Consider the following 27,714-nt stretch of genomic DNA (forward strand, 5'->3'; position numbering starts at 1 on the left):
TGCCAAAAGCGACCCGCAGTAACCGTGTGCATTACATCGCCAACTGCTCCCACACCCAGTGGCAGCCCTGTACCACCAGTATTTCATCCTAGTGTTCTACAACTCAGGCTGCCCCTTCCAGCCATAACTGTGGATTGGAAGGACAGAATGTGGAATTGCTCTACTGCGAGATGTAGTGTTAACTTGCCTTTATATAGCGCCTTTCACGACCTCAGGATGTCCTGAAGCGCTTTACAGCCAATGAAGTAGTTTTTGAAATATAGTGACTGTTGTAATGTAGAAGATGCAGCAGCCAATTTGCACACAGCAAGGTGATAATGACCAGATACAGGAAACTTTCGTTTATCCGGAGGTTAAATGTCCGGAAAGCTCTATCCACCGGCAAAATTCAGGAGTCGGTTCAGATAAGTTTTTTTTCTTTTCGTTGCTTTTTTTCTCCAGTCAGGCTCTGCAAGGTCTAGCTGAAGCTGTTGCTAAGCAACGGGGTTTGTTGCTCGATACGGAGCTCAGAAGCTCCGTATATTTTAACATTAGCGCTGGTTTGTCCGGCAGTTTTGATGGGACGGCAACAGCTCGGTCCCGTCGGTGCCGGATACCAGAAAGTTTCCTGTAATCTGTTTTAGTAATGTTGATTTGAGGGATAAATATTGGCCAGGACACCAGGGAGAACTCCTCTGCTCTTTTAAAATAGTGCCGCGGGACCTTTCATTTCCACCTGAGAGAGCAGACGGGGCCTCGGTTTAACGTTTCGTCCAAACGACAGCACCTCCGCCAGTGCAGCACTTGCTCCATACTGCACTGGAGTGTCTGCCTAGATTTTTGTACTCCAGTCTCTGGAGTGGGATTTCGAACCCACAACCTTCTGACTCAGAAGCAGTTGTGTTACCCACTGAGCCACAGCAGGATACCTGGGACAAGGGCAGCAAATAGGAATGTAAGAATTGCTGAACCATCCTGGTAGTCGCATGATACAATAATAACGAAGTTGTTGATTAATCATGACAATTGATCTCTATCAATGAGTCTACAATAGACCCAGGCACGAGGTGAAGAGCTTTGGGAACCATAGGTCCAAAGTCACCTGTTCCAAGCACGCTGCAATCACCACGTCATGTTTCAAATTACTCATAGACTGGATCCCAACATGTTGTGTTCTGAAAGAAATCTATCTTAATTTGTGTTCGAATGAATCAATACCAACAGCTTCCACCATCTCCTGAGGAAGCCTGTTCCATAGATTAACCAAAAATCAGGTCCAGCACAGCAAGAAGCATCTCCTGCTCTTCCCCCAACATCACCCTCATAAAAAGATCTACCACCTCAAGGGTGCGGCATCTCTAGTTTTCATTTGGCCCACCCTCGTGTCTGAGTTACCACCAATTGGTGCCAAATCCTAGGGACTTTCAGTCCAGTCAGTACAAGCTGAGACTCCCCCCCCACCCCCCCCCCCCCATTACCTGTAGACAGAAGACATTCAACCCAATAGTCCAGCTTGCTTTAAACCCTTCTGACTCGAGGCGAGAGTGATGGCACTGAGTCACGGCTGACTGCAACCCAGTGACAACATTGCTGAGCCTGAGCAGGGGGTGAACAAACATGTTAAGCCAGCTGTGGTGACTGTGGCAGTGTTAATCCCCATGCCTGGGTCCAGCTTGCTAAGTTTATCCTGAACAGCTGGCTTTGCTATAGACTTGCAATGAGGATGCACTCGGAGACAGTGAAGTTTCGCTTGTGTTTATTAAGGTTCTGTACAGTTACAGTTCTCTCGGTGACTGTTAAACATCTTGCTGCACCCTCTGCAGACAGTCCAGCACGGTGGCGTTCTCGCAGCTCTGGCGCACTCCTTCCAGGAGAACCTAAATAGCGAGAGAGACAGTAAAGCCCGTCAATCCCCACGCTGCAGCGACTCGGAACAGGGGCGCGCGCTGGACGGTGCAGCTCAGTGGCATTTCACAGCACTGTCCCCTGAAGCGGTAGGACATAGGAACCCCGATCTTAGCTTCCTTAAAGCCTGCTCTCCGACGAGGCTGCTCGGGCTCCCCCCGGCGGCATTAGCGGAAGCCCTCCGGAGAGGAAAGTTGAGCGTACATATTTTTGCAGGCAGGTGCCACGGAGACACAGTGAACTGGAACCCTGGTCTGTGAAATCAATGCAGTTATTTCAGTATTTAAAATTCTTTGCGAAGTAGACTGTGTTTATCTTTGAATAAAAATGATGCATTTTGAAAGACTCGATTGAACAGTGGTTTTGTCGGAGTGCTGTGATTGAATTTGGAACAGTTTGCCTGGGTAGCAACAGTTAATCTGGGTTTTGGTGCTGGGTGTTGAGTGGGGGGATATTAGCCAGGACCGCCCACTCCCCAATTAAAAGTGCTGATGGACAACGCTCCCGTTAATTTTTTTTGGGTGCGTGGCCCCTTTAAGGAACTGCGCTGCCCATTCAAAATACCGCACATGCGCAGATTTTTGCCGTTGAAGACCCGGCTGGGCGGGAGATCCAAAGAGCCACGCGGCTTAAAGGAACATTGCTGGCAGATCAGCGGACACTATCTTACCGTCACTTTGCGTTCACAGCAGCGATTGAGCAGAATCAGACAACGGGTGGCGTCCTGCAACAGCTCCTCCCTCACTCGCGGTGGTGTCGGGCTCTGGTCAGTTGCCACATCGTATATGAACTTGAGTAAAGATTTGAGCAAAACCTCCAGCCTCATGGACATTCTGTTCAACCGGGAGAAAAAGTGTAAGAAATAGGAACAGGAGTAGCCCATTCGGCCCCTTGAGCCTGCTCTGCCATTCAATAAGATCATGGCTGATCTACCTCAACTCCACCTTCCTGCAATATCTCCATATCCCTCAATTCCCTTAATATCCAAAAATATATTGATCTCTGCCTTGAATATACTCAACGACTGAGCCTCCACAGCCCCCTGGGGTAGAGAATTCCAAAGATTCACAACCCTTTGAGTGAAGAAATTTCTCATCTCAGTCCTAAATAGCCGACCCCTTATTCTGAGACTGTGATCCCTGGTTCTAGACTCCCCAGCCAGGGAAAACATCCTCCAAGCATCTACTCTGTCAAGCCCTGTAAGAATTTTATATGTTTCAATGAGATCACCTCTCATTCTTCTAAACTCTAGGGAATATAGGCCTAGTCCACTCAATCTCTCCTCATAGGACAATCCCCCCATCCCAGGAATCAGACTTGTGAACCTTGGGTAAGGAGACCAAAACTATACACAATACTCCAGGCGTGGTCTCACCAGGGCCCTATATAATTGCAGTAAGATGTATTTACTCTTATACTCAAATCCTCTTGTAATAAAGGCTAAATGAAAAGATTGACGATGTGCAACAATCTCAGCAACGTGCACTAATCTCACGGATTCACCTTACTTTCAGTAGTACCTGGGCCAGGCCTGTTGGATCATGCTCTGGAATGCCTGCAGAACGCAGAGCCTGGCAGCTTCCTCGGGTCCGTCGTACACCTCCAGGTATCCGAGAATCACCCGCTGCAGCCGCTTCAAGTGCCGAACAACCAGAATGCCGAGCCTGGCAACAGAAACAGACAAGAGGGTTCAGTGATCTGTACCCTGGTGGTCCTGTGTGCTGAGTAAGAGAGACATGTCTATGGTGTTCTGCTGTGTGAGTTAGCCAAAAGAGGTCTGCATTCCACCTGTAATTCTTGTCTTCCTGAAACGTTGACTCGCTCCTGGGGCACAGTTTCAGTGCTGGCCACTCTGGTACATGCCCACATGTTGAGGAATGAGCCCAGCGAGTGAAAAACAAGGAGGCTGTGCAATCACAAAGGGAGTTATAGCTCAGCCCCTGTCCTGCACTCACCCAGCATCTGAACACGCACTTTGCAGCAGGGTCAGTAGGTTACGAGTGGGAACCATGTCTGATTGCACCTCCCACCAGTAAGCTGAGATCAGCTGACTCTTATCAAACACGGTCTGTATGACTCAGGACCACACTGAGTGGTGCATAGAGCCTCGGAACAATTTGGGGGTCCATGTGTATGTAACGAGGTGCAAGGTGGCAGGAGTGCATTGCTTCCCTGGGACGACACCACGGGGACCAGCGTGATCTAACAGTGACGCTGCTGATCAAACACAGTGTGCTAACCTCTCGGTGAAGACGGGCAGATGCTTGGCGTACACTCTCCGCAGTGGGATCTTGTCTTCGACCTCCATGTGGGTGAGAATCAGGCAGAACACTTTGTCGTAGCGGTTTGCTCTCTGCTGTCCTCGGGTGACGTGCGGTTTCTCCAGAAGTGGGAGGAGGTCGAGCAAGCAGGACAGCACGGTCTGAAACAGAGAGAAGGGAGCGGTTACTGGTGACAACATCTTCCGTGCCATTCCTCATTCGCTGCAGGTCCAGAACTGTCAGCAGCACTCGCACGGTTAGTCTCCAGGGATAAAAACAGAAAATGCTGGAAATACACAGCAGGTCAGGCAGGATCTGTGGAGAGAGAAAGAGAGTTAACGTTTCAGGTCGATGACCTTTCGGCAGAATTGGTCTCCTGGGGGGACTGATTCCTGTATCGCCAATGTATACAGGGCAATGAAGGTCCTGTTGAAATGTGGCCTGTAAAGCAAGGACTGTGCCAGTCAGATGGAGGTACAGTCTAGACATTGTCTGCCAGTGCAGGCCATGGGTTGAACTAACGGACTGGATAGGTGACAAGTCCTGGGCCTGTAATTACCGGCACAGTCTGAGAGGAAGAGGAGGAGGCAAAATAACCCTCGCCACTCTGTGACAGCAGCTCCTTACTGAGCAATGTGGGTCTTGGAACGAGCTGCTAACATGGGGAAAACAGTCCAGTCTCTCCACCGTGTGGCTCTGCTCGTCACCGACTATCCCATTTACCTGTGCAATCCGCAGACTGTTCATCACAAACAGGACTCGGGACTCACAGTCTTGTTTCTATCCTGCGCAAATTAAGATATTCTGGGAAGATTAGCAAATTGTGAGCCTGTAACTGCTGGCCTAATGTTAATGTGGCCCATTAGGATAATTGGAGACAGGCACCTGGGCTCCGAGAGGACACGGAAGGAACACACCACTCACCTGAATGAGCGAAGCTTCGGGAGTGTACAGGTGATTGTAGAGAGCGTGGTACACCACCTGCGCCCGGTTATACTGCAGGAGTTCTGCAGCAGGCTGAAACAGAGAACATAAAGCTGTCAGGCACAGAGACACCCGTTCAAACCCTCCCAGTCTGGTGCACCAACACAGAACGTAGAAGTTGTAGGAAGAGAAAGACTATTGGGCCCAACAATGTCCTTGTTAATAGACCCACCTCCTTGTTATACTCCTCAATCCCTTCTCTCCCCAGCAATAAATTCAATTGTCTCCTGAACTCATCTTTACATAGAAACATAGAAGATAGGAGCAGGAGTAGGCCATTCGGCCCTTCGAGCCTCTCCGCCATTCAATGAGATCATGGCTGATCATCCAAATTCAGTACCCTGTCCCTGCCTTCTCCCCATATCCCTTGATCCCTTTAGCCTTAAGAAATATATCCAACTCTTTCTTGAATATATTTAATGAACTGGCCTCCACCGCCCTCTGTGGCAGAGAATTCCACAGGTTCACCACTCACTGGGTGAAGAAATTCCTCCTCATTTCAGTCCTAAATGTCCTACCCCTTATCCTTAGACTATGACCCCTGGTTCTGGACTCCCCGACCATCAGGAACATCCTTCCAGCATCTAGTCTGTCCAGGCCTGACAGAATTTTATAGGTTTCGATGAGATCCCCTCTCAATCTTCTAAACTCCAGTGAGTATAAGCCCAATCGACACAATCTCTCCTCATACATCATTCCTGCCATCCCAGGTATCAGCCTGGTGAATCTTCGCTGCACTCCTTCCATGGCAAGAACGTCCTTCCTCAGATAAGGCGACCAAAACTGCACACAATACTCAAGGTGCGGTCTCACCAAGGCCCTGTACAACTGTAGCAAGACATCCTTGTTCCTGTACTCGAACCCTCTTGCTATGAAGGCCAACATATCATTTGCCTTCTTAACCGCCTGCTGCAACTGCATGCTTACCTTCAGCGACTGGTGCACAAGAACACCCAGGTCTCTTTGCACTTCCCCTTCTCCCAATCTATTGCCATTCAAATAATCTGCCTTCCTGTTTTTGCCACCAAAGTGGATAACCTCACATTTATCCACATTATAGTGCATTTGCCATGTTTCTGCCCAATCACCTAACCTGTCCAAATCGTACTGGAGTTTCATGACATCCTCCTCACAGCTTACCCTCCCACCCAGCTTTGTGTCGTCTGCAAATTTGGAGATATTACATCCAATTCCCTCGTCCAGATCATTAATATATATTGTGAACAGCTGGGGTCCTAGGACCGATCCTTGCGGTACCCCACTAGTCACTGCCTGCCACTCGGAAAACGACCCGTTTATTCCAACTCTTTGCTTTCTGTCTGCCAACCAGTTCTCTATCCACTCTGCCCAAACCAGGTTTACACACAATGCAATTCTCATTAAATGCACGAATAGATGGTTTGTGTCTCATTGCAGGCGAAAGGGACATTCCTTCAGTTTAGGAAAGAAAGAACTTACATTTATAAAGCATCTTAACGCTTGCCAAAGTGCTTCGAACCCAACTAATTACTTTTGAAGGGCAGTCACTGTTCTGTAGGTAAATGCAGCAGACAATTTGCACACAGCAAAGTCCCACAAACAGTGAATAAGATGAATGTTGGCCAGGATACTGGGAGAACTCCCTGCTCTTCATATCGTACCGCGAGATCATTTACATCCGCAGAAACCTCTAACAGGCAGACGGGAGCCTCAGTTTAACCTCTCATCTAAAAGACGGCACCGCCAACAGTGCAGCACTCCCTCGGTTAGCCACGTTTCACACCTTTTCGGAAACACCTCTGTGCAGACTTCTCCGCAACTTGGCACCTACCTGCCCCCACGTGATTTCCCTGCTCCCTTCCCCCCCCCCCATACACAAACTCAAGCCTCCACGTACCACATTGTCAATGATGTGCTGGAGACACCTCACGCCCAAAATCTTATTCTCTGTCCTGTAGTCGTCTGAGAAGAGGAGGGACGGTGGCAGCACTGCGTCCAGGTGCTCAGCCAGCCAGGGCCTCCTCACCCTCTGCAGCAGCCACCGAAATATGTGTTTTGTGGCTGGATTCAACTTCCACGTGTTTCTGTAGAAATTTGCACACACAAATCAGTTAAAAATTGAAAGGAGCATTAAAAAGAGTGCAGCGACATGACACACCCACTGGTGAGAAGATCTGAGAGCTGGGGGGAGAGGGCTGTGTGCAGTTCCTGCCAGGACCATAGGGTATGCCATGAGCTCTGGCTAAAAAAAAGACTTGCATTTATATAGCGCCTTTCATGACCACCAGACGTCCCAAAGCGCTTTAGAACAATGTAGTCACTGTTCTAATATAGGAAATGCAGCAGCCAATTTGCGCACAGCAAACTCCCACAAACAACAATGTGATAATGACCAGATAATCTCTTTTAACGATAAATATTGGCCAGGACACCGGGGATAACTCAGCACCATGGAGACTCAACCCTGCTCAGCACAGAATCACACACAGTATTAATGCTACCTGTGGTGGGGAGTTGCCTAGTCTATCCCCCCTCCCCCCACCCCCCTCCCGTCCAGCGGAGGTCTCTCAAAGGAAGGTGACCCCCCTGGTGAAATGGGCAGCTCGCTGAATGATCAAAGACAGGCTCAGACTCACTTGTTCATTTGCGGTTTCAGCAGATGCAACACGGCTCCCAGGACGCCCCTGCCTTCCTCCTGTGCCCCACACAGGAGTTCTGTGACAGTCTTGCAGCCCGCGGCCTGCACCGCGGCAGCCAGCAGCTCGTCCGCCGCCAGCCGAGACGCAGCGTTGGTCCACGGCTTCTCCTGGCAATGCGTGGCGCAGAAAACAACCAGGTGCGACAAAATGGCGTTCAGAACAGAGTCTGGCGAAACAGTGGTGAGGCTGCACATCGCATGCTCCGGCCTTGCCGACAGTTTACTGAGGAGGAGCTGAAACGTTTGGGCCACGCTGCAAGCCCTGCTGGGTATCGTGGTGTACGCACTGTCCGGCAGCTCGCCGACGTCACTCTCGCATCTGGGCAGCGCCGAGTACTGGGTCAGAGCGGCCGTCACATCGACGTACGTTTGAACGATGTCAGTTGTGTCACTTTGGCCGCGGTTGTCGAAGAGCCAGAGAGGGTCGGCCTGTAGAAACAAATCCCTTACATCATCCACAACTGATCCTTTGTGCCTCTTTAGTTTCTCGCTCGACAAGTCCTCCAGAATTTTCCTCAGAACCTGCTCGACTGCTGGGACTTGCATCCTTTCGTAACAATCCTCTTGCATCGTCCTGCTTTTGCCTGCGAGGTGGAGTTTCTGGATGATTTCCGAGGGATCCTCCATGGCTTTCCTTGGCTTGGTCCACACTCAGAAATTCATACTTTGCCTGGGGAACAGACAGCATTATTTTTTTTTTGTACCCAAGGCGGTATAACAAGTACCAGGAGAGCGCACCGTGCAGGGCTACAAACACCCGGCCAAATGTCTCTACCGAGCTACTGAATGTTTCTGCGAAATATAGCACAGTAGAATTTCTAAATTTGCCGATGACACCAAACCTGGGGGTGTGGCAAACAGTGAGGATGATACCAATCGACTGCAACAGGACATAGAAAGGCTAGCAGAATGGGCAGACAAGTGGCAGATGGAATTTAATACAGAGAAGTGTGAGGTGATGCATTTTGGCAGAAGGAATAGGAAAAGGCAATATACACTTAATGGCACAGTTTCCAAGAGTGTGCAGGGACAGAGGGACCTGGGAGTTAATGTGCATAGGTCCCTGAAGGTGGCGGGACATATTGAGAGAGTGGTTAGCAAAGCATATGGGATCTTGGGCTTCATAAACAGAGGTATTGGGTACAAAAGTAGAGAAGTTATGCTGAACCTTTATAAGGCGCTGGTTAGGCCACAACTGGAGTATTGCGTTCAGTTCTGGTCACCACACTTTAGGAAGGATGTGAAGGCACTTGAGAGGGTGCAGAGGAGATTTACCAGAATGGTTCCAGGGATGGGGGATCTTAGCTGCAAGGACAGGTTGGAGAAGCTGGATTTGTTTTCATTAGAGTAAAGGAGGTTGAGGGGTGATTTGATAGAGGTGTACAAGATTATGACGGGTTTGGATAGGCTAGACGGGGAAAGGCTGTTCACACTAGTTGATGGTACAAGGACCAGGGGACACAGATTTAAGGTTTTGGGCAAGAGATACAGGGGGGATGTGAGGAAAAACTTTTTGACGCAGCGAGTGGTGAGGACCTGGAACTCGCTGCCGACGGAAGTGGTGGAAGCGGAGACACTCAATGTTTCCAAGGGGAGACTGGATAGGCACTTGAGGGAAATAAACTTGCAGGGCTACGGGATAGAGCGGGGGAATGGGACTGACTGGATTCCTCTACAGAGAGCCGGCACGGACTCGAAGGGCCGAATGGCCTCCTTCTGTGCCGTTATGGCTCTATAGCAGATTATCAAAGTTTTTACAGACAACAGCTGAGAGAGAGTAGTAGATCCTTGGTCACTTCTCAAGACCTCAAAAGAGATGTCTGTTATGAGGATCTTTAAAACAGAAACCACCTTGATTTAATTAGATCCTGATTCAGCACAAACAGTTTATCACATCAGCAGGATTCTCATGCCTCAGCATTTTTATCTATAGTCTCCTGGTGTATTAGAGTGACAGGAGAGGAATCTAGATTAGCTACTAAAACACTAACATTATTATAATACAATTAATAAGTTATGATAGAGAAATGATTTTTTTTCTGGGGGTATATTCAGTGCCTGGTGTCATATGGACCAGGTTTAATTTCAGGTCTGTGCAGAGTTAGGAGATCACATGAAAATTTCAGGCTAGGAAGGCCATCTTAGTTCATCTATCCAGAAAACCTGACAGTCCCTTCAGTGATGTTTCTTATATAACCCCCCCCCCCCTACTACTATAGAATCAGAGAAAGCTATATTCAGCTGATGTTCTACCATCCATGGTCGCATCTTCCACACAATCATGCAAAATAAATAAAACATGGGAAAAATTGCAAATGCTGTAAATATGAAATAAAAACAGAAAAAACTGGAAATGCACAGCAACTCAAGTCAGCATCTATAAAGGACTTAATGGAATAGCACAACCTTCCTTTTCTGTGTGCAGATGCTGACAGTGCTGCTGTGCATTGTTCTGTTTTTAATCGCCCTTCCATCTCTGTGACACGAAGAATTTTCCTGGGATCAGTCCTGAAGCTGCCCTTTACTGGAGTCAATCTGTCTCCAATATTCACCTCTTCCAGACCACTTACTATGGGAGGTCAAGAATTGGACATCTTTCAAAGCCCCAAACTGCTCTGATCTCTGTCCGGGGGGAGCTTCAGCTGGTCTTTTCCCCTCCTCACCCAGGCAGGGAGAAGCAGACCAAAGAAAGACTTGCATTTTTCTATGGCGCCTTTCATGACCATTGGACATCCCAAAACGCTTTACAGACAATGAAGTACTTTTTGAAGTGAAGTCACTGTTGTAATGTAGGAAACGCAGCAGCCAATTTGCACGCAGCAAGCTCCCACAAACAGCAATGTGATAAAGACCAGATAATCTGTTTTAGTGATGTTGATTGTGTCAGCTGCGGCTCAGTGGGTAGCACTCTCGCCTCTCAGCCAGAGACTCGAGCACAAAAATCTAGGCTGACACGCCAGTGCAGTGCTGAGGGAGTGCTGCACTGTCGGAGGTGCTGTCTTTCAGATGAGACGTCAAACCGAGGCCCCATCTGCTCTCTCATGTAGATGTAAATGATCCTGCGGCACTATTTTGAACAGCAGGGGAGTTACAGAAGAACAGAAGAAATAGGAGCAGGAGTTGGCCATTCGGCCCCTCGAGCCTGCTCCGCCATTCAATAAGATCATGGTTGATCATCAACCTCAACTCCACTTTCCTGTTCTATCCCCATATCCCTTGATTCCCTTAATATCCAAAAATCTATCGATGTCTGTCTTGAATATACTCAATGACTGAGCCTCCACAGCCCTTTGAGGTTAGAGAATTCCAAAGATTCACCACCATCTGAGTGAAGAAATTTCTCATCTCAGTTCTAAATGGCCGACCTCTTATTCTGAGACTGTGACCTGACTCCCCAGCCAGGGGAGACATCTACCCTGTAAGAATTTTGTATGTTCTCCCCGGTGTCCTGGGCCAATATTTATTCCTCAATCAAGATTATCACATTGCTGTTAGTGGGAGCTTGCTGTGCGCAAATTGGCTGCTGCGTTACAGTAGTGACTGCACTTCAAAAAATACTTAATTGGCTGTGAAGCGCTTTGAGACGTCTGGTGGTGGTGAAAGGTTCGACATAAATGCAAGTCTTTCTTTGCTGATTGATGGATAAATATTGGCCAAGACGGCACCTCCGACAGTGCAGCGGCTCCCTCGGCACTGCACTGGGAGTGTCAGCCTAGATTTTTGTGCTCGAGTCTCTGGGGTGGGACTCGAACCCACAACCTTCTGACTCCGAGACGAAGAGTGCCACCCACTGAGCCGCAGGCTGAGCGGCACAAACCCAGGGACCGTGCCCAGGGGGTGGAGTGGAGTGGGGAGTCGGCGGAGGATGAGATGAACCGGGGTGTCTCGCCAAGCTGAGAGGGCGAGGTGGCAAGGCCTAGGCCCACAGGCTCGCGGGGCCAGCCAGCCCGCCTGCTGACGGCTCGGCCGCCGAGGGACCGGATGTGACTCCCGCCCGGCCCGCGGGATGTAAACACGCCCGCTCACCTTCCTCTCGGCGGCCGGCTCAGCGTCTGCTTCCGGTCAGAGAAAAGCGCCATTGGAAATCCCCGCCCCCCTACACACACACACAGACACAGACAGACGGACCGGATATCCCGCGGACCCCGCCAACGCGCCGGGTGCCACCGCCGCTTCCGACTTCCAGAACTGCGCGGCGCGCAACTATGGTTCCGGCTCTCGGCTTTCAGCCGGCCTTAGCAACGGCCGACCCCAGCGTTGGACCAACTTCAGGTGAGAAGCCCTGCTCTTCAGAATGGAATGGTCTCTGTGGTGATGACCCAGGTGTCTCCAAACCGAAGCAAATTGAACAAAAAGTGCCCCCTTTTTAAAGGGACACAAACTCCAAATTAAACTAAACCTCAAGTTTGCAGACGACACAAAGCTGGGTGGGCATGTGTGCTGTGAGGAGGATGCTGAGAAACTCCAGGATGATTTGGACAGGTTGGGTGATTGGGCAGAAGCATAGCAGATGCAATATAACGTGGATAAATGTGAGGTTATCCACTTTGGTGTCAAAAACAGGAAGGCAGATTATTATTTGAATGGCAATAGATTGGGAGAAGGGGAAGTGCAACGAGACCTGGGTGTCCTTGTGCACCAGTCGCTGAAGGTAAGCATGCAGGTGCAGCAGGCGGTTAAGAAGGCAAATGGTATGTTGGCCTTCGTAGCGAGAGGGTTCGAGTACAGGAACAAGGATGTCTTGCTGCAGTTGTACAGGGCCTTGGTGAGACCGCACCTTGAGTATTGTGTGCAGTTTTGGTCGCCTTATCTGAGGAAGGATGTTCTTGCCATGGAGGGAGTTCAGCGAAGATTCACCAGACTGATAGCTGGGATGGCAGGAATGACGTATGAGGAGAGATTGGGTCGATTGGGCTTATACTCGCTGGAGTTTAGAAGAATGAGAGGGGATCTCATTGAAACTTATAAAATTCTAACAGGACTAGACAGACTAGATGCAGGAAGGATGTTCCTGATGGCGGGGGAGTCCAGAACCAGGGGTCATAGTCTAAGGATAAGGGGTAAGCCATTTAGGACAGAGATGAGGAGGAATTTCTTCACCCAGAGAGTGGTGAACCTGTGGAATTCTCTACCACAGAAGGCAGTAGAGGCCAATTCATTAAATATATTCAAGAAGGACTTAGATATATTTCTTAAGGCTAAAGGGATCAAGGGATATGGGGAGAAGGCAGGGACCGGGTACTGAATTTGGATGATCAGCCAGCCATGATCTCGTTGAATGGCGGAGTAGGCTCGAGGGGCCGAATGGCCTACTCCTGCTCCTATCTTCTATGTTTCTATAAATAAAACTAAAGGAAACTTATCAAATCAAATCATTATATTACTTACAGTGCCTACAATGCACTCCGGTGCCCACCGGTCGCGGAATGCCCTCATGCGTGCTGGCCGACACCACGCGCTCCTTCTCCAGGGCCACCCGGGCGCGGGTTAGAGACTCTCACAATATGATACGATGGGAAGTATTAATGCTGCTCATTGAGGGGCACTCTCTACCATTTGGAGTGATTTGCTGTCACCAAATGTGATGTAGAATGAACGAACTTGCATTTCTATCGCGCCTTTCACAACCTCAGGACGCCCCAAAGCGCTTTACAGCCAATGAAGTACTTTTTGAAGCGTGGTCACTGCTGTACTGTAGGCAGCGCGGCAGCCAATTTGCGAACAGCAAGATCCCACACACAGCAATGTGATAATGACCAAATAATCTTGGCCAGGACATCAGTTAATTGCCCCTTTTTCTTTTACGTCCGCTTGAGAGTGCAGCCAAGGCCTCAGTTGAACCCACAGCATTCTATGCGGCAGCCAATTTGCACACAGCAGGCTCCCACAAACAGCAATGTGATAATGACCAAATAATCAGATTTTGTTGTGATGTTGGTTGAGGGATAAATGTTAGCCTGGACACCGAGAAATCCTGCTCTTTTTCAAAATAGTGCTGTGGGATCCTTTACAGCCACCTGAGAGGGCAGACGGATCCGCGGTTTAACGTCTCATCTGAAAGATGGCATTTCCGACAGTGCAACATTCCCTCAGTACTGCACTGGAGTGTCAGTCTGGAATTTGCGCTCAATTCTCTGGAATGGGGCTTGAACCCACAACCTTCTGACTCCGAGTCGAGAGTGCTACTTCGGAGCCACGGCTGACACCTACAGGGCCTTGCAAGACCTTAGGACATCCCAAAGCAGTTCACAGCCAATGAAGTAATTGTGAATTGTAGTCAATGTTGTAATTTAGGGAAAATATTGGAAATGAACTACCGCATCGCTTTCAAAGTTTGACAACGCAAGTGTGAGGTCATTTACTTTGGACCCAAGATAGATATATTTTCTAAATGGTGAGAAACTAGGAACTGTACAGGAGTCATAGAGTCATAGAGTCATAGAGTTTTACAGCACAGAAAGAGGCCCTTCGGCCCATCGTGTCTGCGCCGCCCATCCATCCCTGTCCAGTCTAATCCCACTTTCCAGCATTTGGTCCATAGCCTTGTATGCAATGGCATTTCAAGTGCTCATCCAAATGCTTCTTGAATGTTGTGAGGGTTCCTGCCTGCACCACCCTTTCAGGCATTGAGTTCCACATTCCAACCACCCTCTGGGTGAAAAAGTTCCTCCTCAAATCCCCTCTAAATCTCCTGCCCCTTACCCTGAATCTATGCCCCCTTGTTATTGACCCCCCCACTAAGGGGAAAAGTTCCTCTTTATCTACCCTATCTATGCCCCTCATTATTTTGTACACCTCAATCAGGTCCCCCCTCAGCCTTCTCTGCTCCAAGGAAAACAACTCCAGCCTGTCCAGCCTCTCTTCATAGCTGAGGCGCTCCATCCCAGGTAACATCCTGGTGAATCTTCTCTGCACCCTCTCCAAAGCAATCACATCCTTCCTATAGTGAGGCGACCAGAACTGCACACAGTACTCCAGCTGTGGCCTCACCAGCGTTTTGTACAGCTCCATCATAACCTCCCTGCTCTTATATTCTATGCCTCGGCTAATGAAGGCAAGTATCCCATATGCCTTTTTAACCACCTTATCTACCTGCTCCGCTGCCTTCAGGGATCTATGTATATGTACACCAAGGTCCCTCTGACCCTCTGTACTTCCTAGGGTCCTACCACTCATTGTGTATTCCCTTGCCTTATTTGTCCGTCCAAAATGCATCACCTCGCACTTTTCAGGGTTAAATTCCATTTGCCACTTTTCCGCCCATCTGACCAACCCGTTTATATCGTCCTGTAGCCGGAGGCTTTCCTCCTCGCAATTTACCACCCCACCAATTTTCGTGTCATCTGCGAACTTACTGATCATACCTTTTACATTTTCATCCAAATCATTTATGTAGATCACAAACAATAAGGGACCCAGCACCGATCCCTGAGGTACCCCACTGGACACAGGCTTCCAGTCACAAAAGCAACCTTCGACCATCACCCTCTGCCTCCTGAGCAAAGAGATTTGGGAATCCAAGTGCTCAAACCTTTTAAAACAAGTAGAAAAATACAGAAAGAAATCAAAAAGGCTTTGGAATGTTGGCCTTTATCTCAAGGGGGGCTGGAATACAAAGGAGAGGAAGTCATGCTTCATGGCCTCCTCCTGAGGTCCCCACCACCACAGAAATCAGTCTTCAGCCAATTCAATTCACTCCACGTGATATCAAGAAACGGCTGAGCGCACAGGATACAGCAAAGGCTGTGGGCCCCGACAACATCCCGGCTGTCGTGCTGAAGACTTGTGCTCCAGAACTGGCCGCGCCTCTAGCTAAGCTATTCCAGTACAGCTACAACACTGGCATCTATCCGACAATGTGGAAAACTGCCCAGGTATGCCCTCTCCACAAAAAGCAGGACAAATCCAATCCGGCCAATTACCGCCCCATCAGTCTAGTCTCAATCATCAGCAAAGTGATGGAAGGTGTTGTCGACAGTGCTATCAAGCGGCACTTACCAATAATCTGCCCACTGATGCCCAGTTTGGGTTCTGCCAAGACCACTCGGCTCCAGACCTCATTACAGCCTTGGTACAAACATGGACAAAGGAGCTGAATTCTAGAGGTGAGGTGAGAGTGACTGCCCTTGACATCAAGGCAGCATTTGACTGAGTGTGGCATCAAGGAGCCCTAGTAAAACTGAAGTCAATGGGAATCGGGGGGAAAACTCTCCACTGGCTGGAGTCATACCTAGCACAAAGGAAGATGGTTGTGGTGGTTGGAGGTCAATCATCACAGCCCCAGGACATCGCTGCAGGAGTTCCTCAGGGCAGTGTCCTAGGCCTAACCATCTTCAGCTGCTTCATCAATGACCTTCCCGACAACATAAGGTCAGAAATGGGGATGTTCGCCGATGACTGCGCAGTGTCCAGTGCCATTCGCAACTCTTCAGATAATGAAGCAGTCTATGTCCGCATGCAACAAGACCTGAACGACATTCAGGCTTGGGCTGAAAAGTGACAGGTAACATTCGTGCCACACAAGTGCCAGAAAATGACCATCTCCAACAAGCGAGAGTCTAACCACCTCCCCTTGACATTCAACGACATTACCATCGCCGAATCCCCCACCACCAACATCCTGGGGGTCACCATTGACCAGAAACTTAACTGAACCAGCCACATAAATACTGTGGCAACAAGAGCAGGTCAGAGGCTAGGTATTCTGTGGCGAGTGTCTCACCTCCTGACTTCCCAAAGCCTTTTCACCATCTACAAGGCACAAGTCAGGAGTGTGATGGAACACTCACCACTTGCCTCGATGAGTGCAGCTCCAACAACACTCAAGAAGCTCGTCATCATCTGGGACAAAGCAGCCCACTTGTTTGGCACCCCATCCACCATCTTAAACATTCACTCCCTCCACCACTGGCATGCCGTGGCAGCAGTGTGTACCATTTACTAGATGCACTGCAGCAACTCACCAAGACTTCTTCGGCAGCACCTCCCAAACCCGCGACCTCTATCACATGGAAGGGCAAGAGCAGCAGGCGCATGGGAACACCACCACCTCCAAGTTACCTTCCATGTCACACACCTTCCTGATTTGGAAATATATCGGCCGTTCCTTCATCGTCGCTGGGTCAAAATCCTGGAACTCTCTCCCTAACAGCATTGTGGGAGTACCTTCACCACACAGACTGCAGCGGTTCAAGAAGGCGGCTCACCACCACCTTCTCAAGGGCAATTAGGAATGGGCAATAAATGCTGGCCTTGCCAGCAACGCCCACATCCCATGAACGAATAAAAAAAAAGTTGTATAGAGCCGTGGTCAGGTCCCATCTGCAGTACTGTCTTCAGTTCTGGGCACCACACCTCAGGAAGGATATACTGGCCTTGGAGGGGATGCAAGGCAGATTCGCCAGAATTATACTGGGGATTAGAGGGTTAAAACTTGAGGACAGGTTGCATAAATATGAGTTGCATAGTGTCAGCCATGGCTCAGTTGGTAGCACCCTCGCCTCTGAGTCAGCAAGTTGTGAGTTCAGAGACTTGAGCACAAAAATCTAGGCTGATACTCCAGTGCAATACTGAGGGAGTGCTGCACTGTCGGAGGTGCCGTCTTTTGGATGCGACGTTAAACAGAAAGTAAGAGCTTCTACAGGTATATAAAAAGGAAGAGAGTAGCTAAAGTAAACGTTGGTCCCTTAGAGGATAAGAATGGGGAATTAATAATGGGGAACGGGGAAATGGCAGAGACTCTGAACAAATATTTTGTATCTGTCTTCACGGTAGAAGACACTAACAACGTCCCAATAATGGATAATCAAGGGGCCACAGGGAGGGGGGAACTAAAGACAATCACTATCACTAAGGAAAAAGTACTTGGTAAAATAATGGGACTAAAAGACAACAAGTCCCCTGGACCAGATGGCCTGCATCCCAAGGGCCTTAAAAGAAGTGGCTGCAGAGATAGTGGATGCATTGGTTGCAATATACAAAAATTCCCCGGACTATGGAGAGGTCCCAGCGGATTGGAAAACTGCAAATGTAACACCCCTATTTAAGAAAGGAGGGAGACAGAAAGCAGGAAACTATCGACCAGTTAGCCTAACATCTGTCGTTGGGAAAATGCTGGAGTCCTTCATTAAGGAAGCAGTAGCAGGGCATTTGGAAAATCATAATGTAGTCAAGCAGATTCAGCATGGTTTTATGAAAGGGAAATCACGTTTAACAAATTTGCTGGAGTTCTTTGAGGATGTAATGAGCAGGGTCAACAAAGGTGAGCCAGTGGATGTGGTGTATTTGGATTTCCAGAAGGCATTCGATAAGGTGCCACATAAAAGGTTACTGCATAAGATAAGAGCTCCCGGAGTTGGGGGTAATATATTAGCATGGATAGAGAATTGGCTAACTAACAGAAAGCAGAGAGTCAGGATAAATGGGTAATTTTCCGGTTGGCAAACAGTAACTAGTGGGGTGCCACAGGGATTGGTGCTGGGGCCTCAACTCTTTACAATCTACATTAATGACTTGGATGAAGGGACCGAGTGTAATGTAGCCAAGTTTGCGGATGATACAAAGATGGGTGGGAAATCAAGTTGTGCAGAGGACTCAACGATTCTGCAAAGTGATATAGACAGGCTAAGTGAGTGGGCAAACATTTGGCAGATAGAGTATAATGTGGGAAAGTGCGAGGTTATCCACTTTGGCAGGAAAAATAAAAAAGCTAATTATTATTTAACTGGAGAGAGATTACAAAATGCTACAGTTCAGAGGGACCTGGGGGTCCTTGTGCATGAAACACAAAAAGTTAGCATGCAGGTACAGCAAGTAATCAGGCAAATGGAATGTTGGCCTTTATTGCAAGGGGTTTGGAGTATAAAAGCAGGGAAATCCTGCTACAACTGTACAGGGTATTGCCACAGGTGAGGCTCACCTTGAGTACTGCGTACAGTTGTGGTCTCCTTATTTAAGGAAGGATATACCTCCATTGGAGGCAGTTCAGAGACGATTCTCTTGGTTGATTCCAGAGATGAAGAAAGGTTGAGCAGGCTGGGCCGAAACTCATTGGAATTTAGAAGAATGAGAGGTGATCTTATTGAAACATATAAGATACTGAGGGGGCTCGACAAGGTAGATGCAGAGAGGATGTTTCCCCTCGTGGGGAAATCTAGAACTCGGGGGCATAGTTTCAGAATAAATGGTCGCCCTTTTAGAACAGATGAGGAGGAATTTCTTCTCTCAGAGGGTCGTAAATCTGTGGAATTCTCTGCCCCAGAGAGCTGTGGAGGCTGGGTCATTTAATACATTTAAGGTGGAGATAGACAGATCTTTGCACGATAAGGGAGTGATGGGTTATGGGGAGCGGGTAGGGAAGTGGCTTTGAGCCCAAGATCAGCCATGATCTTATTGAATGGCGGAGCAGGCTCGAGGGGCCAAGTGGCCTATTCCTGCTCCTATTTCTTATGTTCTTATGTAAACCGAGGCCCCGACTGCTCTCTCAGGTGGGTATGAAAGATCCCATGACACTATTTAGAAGAAGGGCAGGGGGAGTTAGCCCCGGTGTCCTGGCCAATATTTATCCCTCAATCAACATCACCAAAAGAGATTTTCTGGTCATTATCACATTGCTGCTTGTGGGAGCTTGCTGTGCGCAAATTGGCTGCTGCGTTTCCTACATTACAACAGTGACTACACTTCAAAAGTACTTCCATTGGCTGTAAAGCACTTTGGGACGTCCGGTGGTCGTGAAAGACACTACAGAAATGCAAGTCTTTCTTTTAGAAGGTTGAAGGGTGATCTGATCGAGGTGTTTAAAATGTTAAAAGGATTCGATAGGGTAGATACAGAAAAACTATTTATTCTGATGGGGGAAATCAAGAACGAGGGGGCATAATCTTAAAATTAGAGTCAGGTCATTTAGGAGGGTAATCAGGAAGCACTTTTTCACACAAAGGTTAGTCGAAATCTGGAATTCTCGTCCCCAAAAGGCTGTGTATGCTAAAACAATTGGAGATTTCAAGACTGAGATTGATAGATTTTTGTTAGGTAAGGGTATCAAAGGATATGGAGCGAAAGGCTGAATCTCCTGCTCCTATGGTCAGTGAGATTTATGTGAGATTCACTTTAAAATCAGTCAGAGATGGAATTCAGTTTTGTCACCAACACTAGATTGCCTCGACCATCCTCAGATAGGGAAGATGCTAGTTGGCTTACACCATTACAAAATGTCTCGCTTGCTCTTTCTCTTCCCTTACCACTAGCTGGCACAGACTCCTTTCTAATGTACAGATCCTTGGGCACTGGGTGCCCTCAGACACCTCATTAAAGTGGCTATGCTTCATATGGCAGTTGCCAAGGGATTTGTCCTTGTAAACAATCAAGCCAAGTCTGATTCTGTCCTCATCCGATGATCACACATTTGTACTCGCAATGATCACCACCAGATGGCAGTGTTAACCAAGCATTTCACCATCTGCACTTCTCCCACATGACAAACTCCAGGTCTTGGAGAGGGATTTGTTATAGTCACAAAGCGTGTAATTTACTGGCCCTCCATTAAGTTCTTACACAAGCTATTTCTTACTCCCTCGCACAGGCAGCAAGCTGGGCATAAAGGGACAAGGTTCAGACTAAAGTGCTGTGAGACGGCACATTGTGGTGCTGTGTGGATTATGAGTTCCAAAGAACAGCCAGGTGGAGGTGATCAGGAAAAAATGTTTCTTCTTACAAGTAACCATCCAGGACAAAGCAGCCCACTTGATTGGCACCCTATCCACCACCTTAAACATTCACTCCCTCCACCGCCAGTGCACCGTGGCTGCAGTGTGTACCATCTATAAGATGCACTGCAGCAACTCTGTGCAGTTCTGGTCGCCACACTATAGGAGGGATGTGATTGCATTGCAGAGGAGATTCACCAGGATGTTGCCTGGGCTGGAGCGCTTCAGCTATGAAGAGAGACTGGACAGGCTGGGGTTGTTTTCCTTGGAGCAGAGAAGGCTGAGGGGGGGACCTGATTGAGGTGTACAAAATGATGAGGGGCATAGATAGGGTAGCTAGAAAGGAACTTTTCCCCTTAGTAGAGGGGTCAATAACCAGGGGGCATAGTTTCAAGGTAAGGGGCAGTAGGTTTAGAGGGGATTTGAGGAAAAACTTTTTCACCCAGAGGGTGGTTGGAATCTGGAACTCACTGCCTGAAAGGGTGGTAGAGGCAGGAACCCTCACAACATTCAAGAAGCATTTAGATGAGCACTTGAAACGCCATAGTGTACAAGGCTACGGACCAAGTGCTGGAAGATGGGATTAGAATAGATAGGGCTTGATGGCCGGCGCGGACACGATGGGCCAAAGGGCCTCTTTCTGTGCTGTATAACTCTATGACTCTATAACTCGCCAAGGCTTCTTCGGCAGCACCTCCCAAACCCGCGTCCTTTACCGCCTAGAAGGACAAGAGCAGCAGGCGCATGGGGACGCCTCCACCTCCAAGTCACACACCACCCTGACTTGGAAATATATCGCTGTTCCTTCATTGCTGCTGGGTCAAAATCCTGGAACTCACTTCCTACCAGCAGTGTGGGAGTATCGTCACCACGCGGACTGCACCGGTTCAAGAAGACGGCTCATCACCATCTTCTCAAGGGAAATTAGGGACGTGCAATAAATGCCGGGGTTGCCAGTGACATCCCGTGAACGAATAAAGAAAATAAAGCCTCACTTTGAAGGTGCTCTCAGCACCCAGTTACACTGCAACATCGGTGGAGACGTCCTCTGGAGGATGAGACTCCTTGTGACAGAGCATGGGACAGGGGAGAAAAGAAACTGAGGGGGAAGGTCAGTGCGATGTGAGGCACTTTACTTATCCAGGCTGCACTTGTTCTTAAGGAACTAAACAGAAGGACCAAGGCCCATAGGAAAGTGCACCACCAAGGTGTTAGCTGTGGTTTAATGGTGGTGTCAGCCATGGCTCAGTGGGTAGCACTCTCGCCTCTGAGTCAGAAGGTTGCGGGACCAAGTCCCACTCCAGAGACATGAGCACAAAAATCCAGGCTGACCCTCTCAGCGCAGTGCCGAGGAAGTGCTGCACTGTCGGAGGTGCCGTCTTTCGGATGAGACGTTAAACCAAGTCTCCGTCTGCCCTCTCAGATCCCGTGGCACTATTTGAAAATGTGCTTGGGTGTTTTCTCCAGTGTCCTGGCCAACATTTATCCCCCAACCAACATCATTGAAAAAACAGATTATCTGGTCATTATCTCATTGCTGTTTGTGGGAGTGCAAATTATGGTGTGCAAATTGGCTGCCGCGTTTCCTACATTACAACAGTGACACTTCAAAAGTACTTCATTAGCTGCATAAATGCATGTTCTTCTGCTGCTGGTAACTGAAGCAGCTGAAATCACCTGCCATCAAACTGTCGACGTGCCAGCAAGTCCTGTAATATCACAGCCAATCTGATTAAATACTTGGAAATTTAATAATCGTGGATTACTCACGAAGCTGTTCCAAACAGCACTGTACACACTGTAACCAGGGACAGAGAAGTGCCCCTTATCAAACTGCTCCGACACAGCTTCAATCAGATTCGAGTGACGAAGGCAGGCATCAGATCCAGTAAGAGGAAAAGGTCAGTCCCGCTGTAGACATCGATAAATCACACAAAGCGGACCTGACATGTTCGCCTGATGTGATATTTGTTCACCTGCCGCCCGGACAGCTGTCTGTTCATTCAATGAAAGATAACAAAGGGTTCTTTATTTCCTTATATTTATGGAAGATATACGTCAGTAAACTGTGATCAGTAAACTCCAGACACGGGATACAGGCTACGAGAAATAAGGAATTAGGAAAAAGCCAGTAGCCTCAGACTAGCCTGTGCCTTTTTCATCGATCAACCCGACATACCCAGCTTCTCAATCTTTCTCCAGAAAGACATCCAATAGCCTATTTATACTGTCTGCCTCAGACCTTTCTTGATAGCTTATTTCCTACATTACAACAGTGACTACACTTCAAAAGTACTTCATTGGCTGTAAAGCGCATTGGGACGTCCTGAGGTCGTGAAAGGCGCCATAGAAATGCAAGTCTTTCTTTATTCTTTTATGCCACAATTCTATTACTCTTTAGGGAAAAAAAACTTCCACCTGACTTCCCTTATTATCCCAAACTTCCTAATTTATAACTTGTGTCCTCTGGTAGTTAGCCCTGAACAATTCTCAGTTTTGTCAGTTGTCCTCATGATCCTTAAGAACGTAAGAACATAGGAAATAGGAGCAGGAGTAGGCCATTCGGCCCTTTGAGCCTGCTCCGCCATTCAATGAGATCATGGCTGATCTTCTGCCTCAACTCCATTCACCGGCCCTATCGCCATATCCCTTGATGCCCTTACTAGTCAGAAAACTATCGACTTCTGCTTTGAATATACCCAATGACTGAGCCTCCACAGCCCTCTGGGGTAGAGAATTCCAAAGATTCACCACCCTCTGTGTGAAGACATTTCTTCTCATCTCAGTCCTGAATGGGCTACCCTTTATCCTGAGGCTGTGGCCCCTGGTTCTAGACTCCCCAGCCAAGGGAAACATTCTCCCAGCATCCACCCTATCAAGCCCTGTAATAATTTTGTATGCTTCAATGAGATCCCCTCTCATTCTTCTGAATTCAAGACAATACAGGCCTAGTTTACTCAATCTCTTCTCATACAACAGTCCCGCCATCCCAGGAATCAATCTCATGAACCTTCGTTGCACTCCCTCTATGGCAAGTATATCCTTCCTTAGGTAAGGAACTTTAAAACTTCAGTCAAGTCTCCTCTTTAGCAAAGAAAGCCAGCCCAACTTCCTTAACTCTTCTCAGAACCAAACTTCCCAATATCTCTCCCTCTGGGAGATGAGGAGATTTTTTTTAACGCAGCGAGTTATGATCTAGAATGCACTGCCTTAAAGGGAGATGGAAACAGATTCAGTAGTAACTTTCAAAAGGGAATTGGATATATACTTCAAAAGGAAAAATTTGCGGGGCTATGGGGAAGAAGAGGGGAGTGGGACTACAGGAAACTTTTGATTTACCGGCACCTAAATAACCGGAAATCTCGGTTAACCAGCAAAATTCAGGAGTAGGTTCAGGTAAGTTTTATTTCATATTGTACTTGCCTTCCTCCATCTGTTGCTGTGCAAGGGTGTGGCTGCAGCTGTTGCTAAGCTACAGAGATGCTTGGAACTTGTGGCCATTGTTCTGAACCTGTTGCTAAGCAACAAGGTTTGTTGCTTTATACGGAGCTCTCATCTCTCCGTATCTTTTACTATAGCTTTCGGTTATCCGGGATTTTTGATGAACCAGCACCACGTCGGTCCTGTCGGTGCCGGATAAAAAAAAGTTTCCTGTAATTGAATTACTCTTTCAAAGATCTGGCACAGGCATGATGGGCCGAATGGCTTCCTTCTGTGCTATATGAGTCTATGATTATCATCCCCCCTCTGGTTCTTTTGCCAATTGTCTTAAATCTGTGTCCTCTGGTTACCGACACTCCTGCCAGTGGAAACAGTTACTCTATCAAAACCCCTCATAATTTTGAACACCTCTATTAAATCTCCCCTTAACCTTCCCTGCTCTAAGAAGAACAATCCCAACTTCCCTAGTCTCTCCACATAACTGAAGTCCCTCATCCCTGGTACCATTCTAGGGAAATCTCCTCTACACCCTCTCCAAGGGCTTGACAACCTTCCTAAAGGACACAATACTCCAGCTGAGGCCTAACCAGTGACTTGTAAAGGCTTGGATTTTATTGGATGGCAGAGAGTTCAGGTGAGAAGTGGGTCACTATGCCTGCCTCCCCTCTGGTGCCGGTTATAATGATATTGACATTGCTACTCACCCATTGCAAGGCCTGTGCTGGACATTGGTGGGAAAAAAAGGAGAAAGAAGGAAAATCTGTGTTGTTATCTCTGTAACCACCTCCAGCCCTCCGAGAACTCCGCGTTCCTCCGACTCTGGTCTCTTGCGCATTCCCCACTTCCTTCGCCCCACCATTGGCGGCCGTGCCTTCAGCCGTCTAGGCCCCAAGGAATTCTCTCCCTAGTCCTTTCTCTCCTGCTTTACGAGGCTCCTTCACGCCTACCTCTTTGACCAAGCAACTCCTTCCTTGACTTAGTCTCAGTTTTTTGTCTGATAATCGTTCCTGGGAACCGCCTGGGGATGTTTTACTACATTAAAGGTGCAAGTTATTGTTGTTGTTGTTTGAAACCTGCAGAAGAGAGCTTGATACTAAGTTCTGCTTTAAAGGGGGGCCTTCTTGTGTTTGATCGCGGAGAAGCACCTCATTGTCCCCATGCTACCAACACACTGAGGACAAAGGACACGCACGTTCCTCGTCTGACACGTGACAGCGCCACGTAACCCGGTAAGACGCTTGTATGAAGTAAACCACAGGGAAATGATATTCCACAGGCACAGTGCAGTGGGGCTTGTTCTGGGCACAGCTCCAGTGACATTGATTCACCCATGCCGTTTGAAAGAACCACTTCTGAATGAATGAAACCGTATAAAAGGTGTCAGCAACACCGTGCGTGCGACCATATAGAGGACCTGTTTGTGAAGGGAAGCGGAGTAGAATTTCAATCAAATGCTGCCCGTGTAACCGGGGCCTTTGTTTAACTTCCTTTATTCTGCTGATTTTGATCAGCTCTGGCTACCCAGTGAATTCCTTTCATTCCATGATCAGGTTCTCATGCATTACAATAAGAAACATGGGAGTGACAACAGCTGCAAAATATACCCGTATTGACGTAAGAAAACTACCAGGCACTTGGTCTGAGTATTAAACAAAGCTTTAATCAACTGTTTTTCAACATGGAAATCTAGTTGTGTCCTTCACTAGTTCATGTTAAGGACGGTCCTGAGCAAGCTGGGCCCATACCCGAGTATTTATACTCTCCCTGGACAGCGCCACCAGCAGGCCGCCCAGTATTATTTCATAAGTCTTTTCCACATGAATGACAAGATTCATTGTGAGGGTGCCGGTCAGTTCCTTCAGTAACCCCTAGATGGCACCTTCACTGGTTGGTTTCCCTTTGCTAAATTGTTACTTGTTTACTTAACTGCCTTTTATCTGGTTTATTGGTTTCACCTGTTTTTGCTTGTATTTAAGTTCTGTGGTTTCTTCCCTCTGGGCTCAGTCCTGACAAGGGAGTTAGTCTTGACAAGCTTGTTGCCCTGTGGTAGCTTGCCTTGACAAGCCGGTTGCCTTAGTGGTTGCTTGTCTTGAGCTCCTATGTCTATAACTGTTTATCTGTGTTATGTTTCTGCTTGTATTTAAGTTCTGTGGTTCTTCCCTTTGTTCTTGGTCTTGACAAGGTGCTGACAAGTTGCTCAGTCTTGATAAGGTGCTCAGTTTGGACAAGCTGGTTACCCTGTGGTAGCTTGTCTTGAGCTCAGTTTGGACAAGCCGGTTGCCTCAAGGTAGCTTGTCTTGAGTTCCTATCTTGACAAGCCGGTTGCCTCACGGTAGCTTGTCTTGAGTTCCTATCTTGACAAGTCGGTTGCCCTGAGGTAGCTTGTCTTGAGCTCTTATGTTTTGCAACTGTTTACCTGTGTGATTCTAGTAAAGTACTGTTATTTAAGACTGCATATCTGCTTCTCGCCTCGTCTGTCTGCACTTGGGTCCAGAACCAGCCTCGCCCGGACAGCACGGCCCCGTGTCTACACGGCCCCGCGACACCAACCCTGACATTCATGTCACGTATCTTGGGTTATTTTTGCAGCAATTCCTTTCTTTCTGCACTGTGCACCATTCCACTTCTGCGCAAACAACATCAGGTGGTGTCTGCTGCAGCCAAGTCGGTCAAAGTATCTCATAATTCAACTGACGCTCACCCTGACTGCCTCCTACCAGTGGCGACTCAGAGTGGACGCGGAATTCACGGACGCACACATGATGCTCTGGTCAGCACTTGCGCCTACATCTCCCCAGGCGGGTGTTTTTTTTGATCTCAACACGTGGGCAGGAAGAGGGAGGGGAGCTTGGGGGCCACGCACTGAGCAGCTGCACATGGATAGGACATGGCATGGCATGGCCTGACCGAGGAAAAGCAATGAAATGGCATTAGAGTAGATAGATTCAGAGCACAGGCACGATGGGCTGAATGGCCTCGTTCTTCACTGAAATTTCTGTGATTTTATGAGACTTCCAGTTCTTTGCTTACTTGCTGTTCAGTTGGATCACTTACCCAGTGTTGGATGGCTGAATATTACCAATGGGACACAGCCATTGGTGCTTTCTGATATTAATGTTTGCGCCGCCGTGACTAATAGTGATCCTTTGCCTCAGATAACCAATCATGCTTGGCAGTGGCCCACATTTGGCTAACATCAGCTGTGGCTCTGTCGATAGCACTCTCGCCTCTTGAGCCAATAGGTTGTGAGGCTCAAGCCCCACTCCAGAGACTGCAGCACAAATTCCAGGCTAACACACATCAGTGCAGCACTGAGGGAGCGCTGCGCTGTCGGAGGTTTGGTCTTTTGGATGAGATGTTAAACCGAGGCCCCGTCTGCCCCCTCACGTGGACGTAAAATATCCCAATGCATTAGTCGAAGAAGAGCAGGGGAGTTCTCCCCGGTGTCCTGGTCCTATTTATCCCTCAACCAACACCTAAAACAGATGATCTGGTAATTTATTTCATTGCTGTTTGTGGAAGCTTGCTGTGTGAAAATTGGCTGCCGTGTTTCCTACATTACAACCGTGACTACATTTCAAAAGTATTTCATTTGGTTGTAAAGTGCTTGGGACATCCTGAAGTCCTGAAAGATGCTACATAAATGCAAGTCAGTCTTTCTTTGATTATGTTTCCTTGTCCAGTTGCTGGAGGCTGGAGGTCAATCCTCATACTGTCGAAGGTTCTGGAGATGATCTATCTTTATTCAACGTTAACATGTGTG

At 48.1% G+C, this 27,714-nt stretch overlaps 1 protein-coding gene across 3 annotated transcripts; it reads right to left on the minus strand.

Moving 5' to 3' along the window:
* Positions 1–1,720: 1,720 nt before the first annotated feature.
* On the minus strand, positions 1,721–24,679 carry tti2 (TELO2 interacting protein 2). 3 transcript variants are annotated; one of them, XM_085971051.1, is made up of 8 exons: positions 24,656–24,679; positions 7,745–8,476; positions 7,006–7,192; positions 5,070–5,162; positions 4,125–4,306; positions 3,405–3,548; positions 2,555–2,717; positions 1,721–1,856 (listed from the first exon to the last, which is right to left on the minus strand). In XM_085971051.1, the coding sequence occupies exons 2-8, from the start codon at positions 8,431–8,433 to the stop codon at positions 1,776–1,778; spliced, it is 1,539 nt and encodes a 512-aa protein (XP_085827177.1). In that variant the 5' UTR covers positions 8,434–8,476; positions 24,656–24,679; the 3' UTR covers positions 1,721–1,775. The 3 variants fall into 3 exon arrangements, with proteins under 3 accessions (XP_085827177.1, XP_085827176.1, XP_085827178.1); XM_085971050.1 differs by lacking the exon at positions 24,656–24,679 and adding an exon at positions 11,833–11,962; XM_085971052.1 differs by lacking the exon at positions 24,656–24,679 and adding an exon at positions 10,377–10,532.
* Between the last annotated feature and the right edge of the window lie 3,035 nt (positions 24,680–27,714).

Source organism: Somniosus microcephalus, chromosome 30, assembly GCF_052327205.1.
Source record: "Somniosus microcephalus isolate GS21.2 chromosome 30, FLI_Smic_1.0, whole genome shotgun sequence".
Classification (NCBI taxonomy): domain Eukaryota; kingdom Metazoa; phylum Chordata; class Chondrichthyes; order Squaliformes; family Somniosidae; genus Somniosus; species Somniosus microcephalus.

Bases quoted from the DNA above. Each gene is read 5' to 3' on its own strand.
- tti2 (XM_085971051.1), bottom strand. From the start codon at position 8,433: ATGGAGGATCCCTCGGAAATCATCCAGAAACTCCACCTCGCAGGCAAA. The intron at 7,193-7,744 runs GTGAGTCTGAGC...AAATTTCTACAG, and splicing joins CTGAAACCGCAAATGAACAA to AAACACGTGGAAGTTGAATC. The intron at 4,307-5,069 runs GTGAGTGGTGTG...TCTCTGTTTCAG, and splicing joins CCGAAGCTTCGCTCATTCAG to ACCGTGCTGTCCTGCTTGCT.